Here is a 9,687-nt window from a genome sequence, read left to right as displayed (position 1 = left end):
CGACAGGCGTTGATACTACGAGGAAAAACAAAGCAACGGTCTGGCTTAGTCTATGTATATCTAATATAGGGTAATTAGCATTCTGGAATGTTGTTATTAACTTCCAAGATCAAAGTTTTGGTTTGGTTTTATCTTATTATTTAAACGTCCTATTAACAGCCAGAGCCATTTAATAACGTGGCGAGTTTGTTGGTAAGCCCGAGGTACCCGGAGAAAAATCATCGACCAGCGGTCAGTACCTGACAACGAACCAAAATAGGATTCGAACTCGTAACCAAGAGGTAGAGGGTTTGTAGCCGAGTGGTTAAGAAGTCCAAGAGCAAGTATAACCAAATCGAAAGGAAAGAAATGCTGAAATATATCATATATTCAACGCCGAGTCAAGTAATTTTACGCCCTGGTGAAACTGTGGTCGTTTAAAGGAGAAGTTTTGGGGAAAGGCAACATACAATTTCCTGCCACAGTGACCGCCATATGTATGGTGTCTGGATCTTCGTAGCTTTACATAGAAGATAATGGCAGTCGACTACTGAATTCTGTAGCAGATCAATGTTGTAATCAGGCAATACACAAGGAAACGGATTGATGAACAATAGCAAGAACTTGTATTAATGACCATAAAGTAAAAACAGCGTTAATGTGAACTATAAACTAATTTAGTTTGGTGTACAATTCCCGTTTTTCAATCCAAACAATGATAGAATGATACAAATTAAATCATAACAGGTAATTGGTTGTAGAAACTATAAAGGCACATACATGTGATATTAAATCGCCCTAAAAACCTGATGTTTCACAGTTTTTTTTATGAAACTGACATGTTAATGCTGAAATATATTCTAAAACTTATTTACTATTGTCAGTTTTGTGCAAGCGCTATATATTGGTCTAAATTAGACCGACTAAATTAATGCCGACCATAAACGATGATGAAGAATGTTAACGGAATACAAAGCTCTTTTGACCACTGAAAGAAAGAATCCTCGACTCAGCTGCACACGAACAATTAATTACCACATTAATCAATTACCACTTTTGTGTCCTAATAATGATGATTTCAGATGTAGAACCTTCAAAAGAAGATTCATTTTATAGAGCTGACATTGTACAATAAGGAGCTATTGAAAACCGAACTTGTAAGAAAATACTACTCAACAAGTTACTTTAAGAATAACATTGGTTTCTAGTTTCAGACAATCAGCACAATTTATCGTATCCAGGAAAGGGAAGCCATGTAATTATATTTTATTGATGACAAAAAAACCCACTAATCAACTAATCATTGAAAATTCATCCCGATATCAGTTTTTATTATAATCTTGTAAACACAGAATGGATAAATGATTATTTTTCACCGATTGTGTTTCGGTCTTAACATAAACATACCATAAAACAGAAATGCCTAATAGATGGAAAGTAGGTATAACAAAATTGATATCAAATATACAAATAAAATACAGAAACCAAAATATTGGTGACCTTTCATTGCTGTTTGTTCTTCATAAAGTCGCAAATCTAGATTAAGTCCTAATCTCAGAAGAAGATAAAGTCTTTTTATCCAAAGGATTAAATGTTTGACATTTTGGCCAAAGATGTCTTTTTTATTGTCAGACATCGACCAAGCTATATTAAGCGTCTGTTTGGTTTATCAAACGACTATTACCTGTAGTCATTTAAGAATGACAAAAGGTTTAGTGTTGTGAAGAAAGTCCCGGAATTTCCTGAGAGGTGGCTATTTGAGGATTCCATCTAATGACACAAAAAAATGGCTAGTGGTAGAATTTCAGACAAGTTGGCCATTTAAATAACACGGTTCAGAGTCGAGAATGTTTTAAGGGATACATTCTAAAGTCGTCAGCAGATTCAATGACCGTCCGCCTCGAATTTTCTGAACATTCGAGATAAGCATACTAGGATATATAGTAAAAATTTAGTCAAGAACGACAAAATACATATTTTTATACGATTTCGGACTAATGAGGTTCGTCTTTACATATAATTCTAGACACGTGAACCCCAACGCCATCACATAATGTCTTTGGTTACGAGCACGAATCTTACACAAGGATGCTATTTATGCCAAATAAGCTAAACATATATGATTTATCAATAAAAAGCTAGTCTATTGCATTAAGTGTAATCATATTACGACAGAACCAATTGTAATCCTTCTCATCCTCCGATATGTCCCTTCCTAATGATCATTAAAATTAATTTTAAATGAGCCAGATGGGAATTCAATGTACACGATATAAAGGAACGGCCGACTCCATATCAAGCTGACAGTAAGCATAGATCCCAAGAGAACAGTAAAGGTATTACATTCGCTATAGAAAGTCAAATCTGGTGTCATATTGTTGGGGAATGAAAATGCACGGTATGAATACCTATTTAATGTATCAGTCATTGTGTGAGTGAATTACGATTCTTGGACTGGTACTGATACTTAATAGAGTATATCGGGTACAATTGGTACAAACAATGGGACAATACACAATAATCAGATGCAGCATACGTTCTGTCTCAAATATTGTTTAGTGACTGAAAAAATGAACAATGGAAACATACTCAATAAGCGCTGCAACATTTTTTATCAGATGTACCACACGTTCATAAACTTTCAAATTGTTATTAGCTGAAAAAGGTGAAATAGGCAATGTCTTTTTCGTACCATTTACATTATATCTTAAATACCCATCTTCCATTTTAGTTCAAATATGAGACCGTAAAAATAATGCACTGTTCCCGTGAAGTCGCGATCAATGGTCAGTATACTGCCAGAAAGACGATAGATGACCGACCCTGATATCCATTTCTTTCGTTCATAAAAAACCCATCTAAAAATAAGAATTATTTTTATCATTATATATTTCAAATTCGTAAAGTTGTATTATATAAAGAGTAGGCAAGATTAATTCGAATTACATCAACCAAGTTTTTACCCATATACGGGTCTATATGATTATTTGTACAAGAGAACGCATACGAACCTTTGTGAACGTGCATTTGGCACGTGCGAACAGAAGATAGAGCTACAGTTGAGAGAAACAAAAATATCATCCCATGGTCTACATTAACCCGTAGTCTCTCTAGCAGTACCCTGTTTGATCTTAGTGAGGACACTGGTTTATGGGTCATTGGGGAAAATGTTAATTGTCAATATGGGCCTGAATCAAGGAACTCTAACTATCGATTTCAGAATAATGGCGATGAGAGGGGATCTAGAGTCATCCCACTGCGATGACACACCACCAACAACAACATTGGAATACAACATGTTTAGTGGTTCACCTTGTACAATATTCTACTGTAAAATATAATGTTTACTTGTTTTGGTTGATGGGTCTGAACATCCTTGTTTACTTGTTTTGACTAAAATCAGATATTTTAACTTTAAAATAGGAACAATGACGGTACCGAGGAGACAAACACTCCTCAATTTCACAACTCATATACAATGCAACTAACACGTTTTAGGGTTTTGCCCTCCAATGACACGCCTCATATAATCAAACTCTTTAAGGAAACAATTTGAAAGATGTTTTTGTTTCAAACACAGTCTACCACACATTGTCCAACCTATACATTTAACTTTTGGAAATGTCTGCTCTCTAATATTCAGCATGCAGGCCATGGCAGATTTATTTTTCTTTTGGTTAATTGTTTAAACGTGAGCGAGAATGAAGAGAGAAGGTGGTATCCCAAATTTAGTCGCCTTTTATGATCACAATTCTGAATGAGGACAGAAGTTTCCCGAAAGAGTTATCAAAATATGCACTATAAAATAAAATGATACAAACAAAATTGTAAGATATTTTTTCTTTAATCATGAATAAAACATTTTTGTTATAAAATCATATTCAATAAAATCTTAATCATATCATAAATGTTGTCAAAAGGTAAAACATTAAACGCAACATATTTTTAACATATATAATTATAATCTACTGTTTCCATGATGGTAAGTATGTCATATATTGAAAGGAACAATTTAGACACCTTTGTAGGAACGGGAATAACCTCCAATGCTATTCCCTTTGATATAATCGAATTGCGGATTAAAATGAGTTATTAAAAAGAAAGAGGACCACCTGTTGGTTTTAATTAAAGTATGACTATCAATCTTATAACAGTATATAACAGTTATTCCCCTTTACACTTTACAACGCGCTCCATTCTTATCATGAAGTTGAACAAGAAACGATTTTGCTTCAGTTACAAAAGTTTCTTACTTAACACCATTACCACCATTGAAAAGTTTGATCTTCTGATTTTATTTCAGGATAAAAATATTAAAAAATAATTAATTGCATCCATCCCGAAAAAATTCCGTGGCACTATGTTCTATATGGAATGAAGTTCTGATTGCGCATGCACCGAAAGCAAAATTACTGATTTTATATTATATTGTTTTGTTAATTAGACATATATATATACACGATTAAACACCAATTCTTGTTAAATGATGAGTATCATTTATGCTCTGTCGGCGGTGGAGCATCTTTAATCTTAAAACATGATCTGAATTCAAGAATTATCCACACATAAATACTTACTTCTTCATAAGTATTTCTTTGTAATAAGTTTTGATTTCCGCATGTTTTGAAGGCCTCGACAAATCCCCTGAAATTATGAATTCATATATGTCCATGAACCTTTCACACAATGTTATATCGTATAGTCGGTTATTTTCGCAGGGATGATCTTTTCGCGATTCCCCATGAACGCGAAAATTTGAGCCGCGAATTGAAATGTCCCACTCATACCATGAAAGTTAGATCGCGACAATTTAGAACCGCTAATCTAAAATTTTAACCTGCGTTGATAACCAACTTTACCTTTACGATAATTTTCTGATAATAAGGAAAGGCAGGATATGCAGTTCATTGTTCTTAATTCTATTTATGTTTTGATAACATTTAGAATTAACTAATCAAATGACGATTTTCGGGCAGTACTGTAAACTTCTTTTCACGTGTGGTAAAATTTGACCAATAAATCGCGAAATAAAATCGTCACGTATACGTTTCAAATACAAGTCAAGTTATTAAAGATGCTCCACCGCCAACAGAGCATAAACAATACCCATCATTTGGTACATTCGCAATCAGTACTTCATCCCATAGTGACATAGATTTTTTTGGGGACGCAATTAATTATTTTTATTTTTAATTAAAATTAGAAGCTCAAACTTTTCAATGATGGTAATTGTGTAAAGTAAGTAACTTTTGTAACTGAAGAAAAACACTAATTCTGTTTTTGATAGAGAAAAAATACCATTCGTCAGCGATGGAGAATCTTAAAGATTTTATATCGTAAATCGCGAAACTAAGATACCACGAAAATAAGGTGGTATACAGTATACAATATAAACCACGAAAACAAGATGGTATACAGTGTACAATATATACCACGAAAACAAGGTGGTATACAGTATACAATATATAACGGAAAGAAATTGTTATCTAGACATTTAAATCCAGATAATTAAAGTATGTTGACATAGTTAGTTAGAGACTCTACGTAAGGAGTGGAAGAAAGAATGTACATTTTATTCAAAGTATAAAAAGACTATTTGTCATTATGTCTCTAGTCTAATATTCTAATTGTTTTATATATGCAATCATACATAGTAAAACTCAGCATCGCCACCGCACAACAAAACGTCACAGTCTTTTTTTGAAAATATCATAATATCTTTTTTTTATTATCAAAAAAAACAACCAATTGAACAAATACAAAAATTGTACTAATAATCGAGATATTTTACCCCATTGAACAATATTTAAAAGTTATTCAAACGTTTATATGGCATTTATATTGATATTTAATCTAGCAATATTAATAAATAGTAAAATCCATACAATAGTAGAGAAAATGCTTCCATAATTTAATTTACACATATCAACACAATAAACATGGAAAAATATATTGTTCATTATAATTATAAATCTAATAAGTTTTAAATCTTTGCTTTGATCATTGATAGAGCAGAAAATGAATTAGAATATTGATACTCTTAGTAAGGAAAAACTAGAATCAACAACGACCTGAGCCCGGCACCATAACACTATTCTCTGATAGATGACACAAGTATATGATTTTACATAGCGTCAACAATATGTCTGAGACAGTTTTAGGTGGCAGGCCCTGTTCCCTCTTGTCATGCCCAACTACAGATGTAGATAGTAGTTATGAACAGTAACAATTAATTCTTGTTGCACAGGTGACTGGAGGTCGATCTCCTCCGAGTATGGAAACTGAATCTCCTCCAAATATGGAAATTGATGAAGTTCCCTGCATGATTACGAAGTTAAACCTCAGTGTACATAAAACTCCCTCATACTCCTCCACCCTAATAAACATGTAACTATTTCAAGTTTAATAAAACTTTAGATGTAGAACATTTATATCAAATTTGCCAGGCTTCAGGCAGTGTAATAGTTTCTCCAATAATATGGACATAATCAGGTCCCTGAGCCACGGACAATTTTATTGAAAACGCTGATGTTTGGGATGACGATTGCGATAGCGATAAGGATGATAATCAAGATGATTCTGATGATGACGATGAGCTCATGAGAGTCAATAATAAAACACATTCCAGAAAATCGCAAATGCGAAACAAACGAGATATATTGACAGTGATATCCACCAAAGGTATTGTTCATGGAGTTTTTGTTCAAAGTTTTTCAGCACAACAAGTCCCATGGTTAATCCCGCCAGCGCTCCCATGAGGTGCGCGGTGTAGCCGACAGGTGGCGCTTTGTCTAAACTGGAGTAACGGTCCCAGATTGCAAAGCCAACATCAGCGCTAGCTGTATAAATAAAAAATAGTAATTTATTATTCGGAAGTATCTTCTTCAAACCTTATTAAAGATGCTCCACCGCTGACAAATGGTATATTTCACTATCAAAAACAGGATCAGACGATTTGGTATTTTTCTTCAGTTACAAAAGTTACTTACTTTACACCATTACCACCTTTGGAAAGTTTGAGCTTCTTATTTTACTTCAAGATAAAAATATTAGAAATAATTAACTACATCCCGAAAAAATTCCGAGGCACTATGTTCTATATGGAATGAAGTTCTGACTGCGCATGCACCAAAGCCAAAATAATTTTTTTATATTATTTTTTGTTTTAATTAGACATATATATACACGATTAAACACCAATTGTTGTTCAAATGATGAGTATCATTTATGGTCTGTCGGCGGTGGAGCATCTTTAAGGAAAACAAACAATATTTTATATCAATGTCGTTAAGAAAAACAATATAGTTTTTATTTGTTTATGTGAAATAACATTTTCATGGAATCATTTATCATTCGTAATGTCCACCTATGAAATACAATACGTAGGTCGAACAACTCTATTAGCCCATTAAGCAACGGTCACGGTGAAACATTTTTACTTGCTTTTTCATTTTTCTTTACTTTTTTTCGTATTCTTGGATCTATATGATCTTTAAACACCCAGTAAGCCACAAAAATATATGCTTCTGTTTTTAAAGTACGTTTGTATACACTTTTAAAATAACGTAATTTTATAATATAAGAAGTTTTGCTTAAATACATACCAACAATAAGTACAGCTGCCAATTTCAAAACGCCAAACTCCATGTGGGTATAATTCTGGAACAATAAATGGTAAATGTCACTTCCACGGGAAGGGAAACAATCCAAGTAAATACATATTGTGACATAATCCTGTCTGCTTTACTTTGTTATTTTATGATAGGAGTGACCTCCCTTTGGACACTTACCAGCATGACGTTCGCAAGATGTGCTGCCAGTAATGCGTACACCCCTCCGGAGGCCCCAACCAGGTATACTTTAATGTCGAATACTGATGTTCCTAGAGATCCTAAAAAATAATTCGTATAAGGAATGCCAACAATCGAAACTCATTAAAAGGCCTAAATTAAACTAGGAAAAAATAAAATATCGAATTCCAAAATAGATTCGAAATATTCTGAAAATGTTCTAAATGAAGTCATAGTGTAAATGATGATTGTTCATTATGTTGTGTGATGAAATCAGCCGTTTAAAAACCCAACAAAAACTACAGTTCATAACCCTTTGAAATCAGAGCAATTTTAATAGTAAGCAGACCTTTCACACGAAAACAAAATTCAAATGTCGAATTCTAGTTTCAATGTAAAACACTATGTTAAGAAGATACAATAACTGTCATTACATCTTCATGAATAAAGAAATAACAAAAGTAAAGTTAGATTTCGCAAAAGAAAACAAATCAAGGAAACATTTTTTGTATTGAGGAACACTAAACGGATCAAGATATACTATTTTTTTTAAAACTTTAGTGACCGAAAATATGATAATTTGATTTTTCTCGGGACTTATCTTGACGTATTTTCATTTAATGTAAAATGTCAACAAAGAAAGTCAATAAACTGTACTTACCTGCAAGAACTCCTGCTAGATAAACAAGAGCGATCCGGAAAGATCCATGGACCATCTCCAAAGGAATACCGACAATGATTTGTACCAACATATTGAAAAATAAATGCACCCATCTGGAATAGAATATTTGGATGTCATACATTCTGTGGCATCTTCTACATTTATTTCGGAATACTTTAGATTTTTATTGCAATAAGGCTGAAGAGCACAAAGTAATATATTGACACTCTGTAGTAAATGACAATTAGGGCAATCTTATTAGGACAATCATAATTCAGAAGATAGGAACACTATCGGATTGCACAAAGCTAAAATTTTTGAAAAATGGGATCAAACAAAAACATATTCATTAACATATTTATTCACATCGCGTTGGTTATGTTATAAAATAGAAAAGATGAGACAATCTATCATCCTGGACATATAGAAGACAAAGGGAGACAACTAACCATGCGTGAATGAACATATAGAAGACAAAGGGAGACAACTAACCCTGCGTGAATGAACATATAGAAGATGAACCTCCACAGCTGTAGACGACGGTCGGGACGGTAGATGAAGACACTTTCTATAGGGACAGGACCAGTAGGACTAATGTGATTGGCTTCTAGGCAGTGGTACACGAAAAATCCCACCTGTCATCATAAAAATTCATATTACTCCATGTCAGAATATTAAACTCATATCACTCCATGTCATTATATAAACTCATATCACTACATGTGAGAATATTAAAGTCATATTACTCTAGGGCTAAGAAATTAAATGTTCATGTGTATTACAGTTGTATACAAAGAATCCCACCTGTCATAATATAAAAACATTTTACTCTATGTCATAAAATAAACCCGTATTGATCTATGTCTAGCAAAATGGAATGTTCATGCGTATTACACTTGGTACAGGAGAATTCTACCTGTCGTAAACGATGAGTAAATAATCAAAAATTAAAAGCCCTTTTCCATGGTAATTGAATGTTTGCAAAACACATAGTAATTTACTGTATATAGCCATGTATGTGTGGTTATTACCTTCCTATAACATACTATCAGTTAATTAATCTATCCAGACGTTCGAGGCTATTTATTTACACTTGGTTATAGGCTAAGCAATAAAAATAGGTACAATGGTAGTAATAACCGAGTTGATTTCCTTTTTTATTACATTGGTTGTGAAATGAACACGAACGATTACAGACAAACTTATGATTGCATTCTAAAAACAGCCTTTAGTTGCTGAATAAGGTTATTCGGAGTA

At 33.2% G+C, this 9,687-nt stretch overlaps 1 protein-coding gene across 1 annotated transcript in view; it reads right to left on the bottom strand.

Moving 5' to 3' along the window:
* Positions 1-3,804: 3,804 nt before the first annotated feature.
* Positions 3,805-9,687, bottom strand: part of LOC138323489 (rhomboid-related protein 3-like) — a 36,488-nt gene continuing 30,605 nt past the window's right edge. Inside the window, exons 6-10 of the mRNA XM_069268134.1 lie at positions 8,923-9,065; positions 8,431-8,543; positions 7,770-7,870; positions 7,584-7,638; positions 3,805-6,818 (exon numbers count right to left, since the gene is read on the bottom strand). Coding sequence (XP_069124235.1) covers positions 6,586-6,818; positions 7,584-7,638; positions 7,770-7,870; positions 8,431-8,543; positions 8,923-9,065 — 645 coding nt within the window. The 3' untranslated portion in view covers positions 3,805-6,585. The remainder of the gene's footprint in view (positions 6,819-7,583; positions 7,639-7,769; positions 7,871-8,430; positions 8,544-8,922; positions 9,066-9,687) is intronic.

This window comes from Argopecten irradians, chromosome 5 (genome assembly GCF_041381155.1).
Source record: "Argopecten irradians isolate NY chromosome 5, Ai_NY, whole genome shotgun sequence".
Taxonomy (NCBI): domain Eukaryota; kingdom Metazoa; phylum Mollusca; class Bivalvia; order Pectinida; family Pectinidae; genus Argopecten; species Argopecten irradians.
The sequence above is the reverse complement of the archived record's forward strand: the minus strand, read 5'-3'. Positions and strand labels throughout refer to the sequence as shown.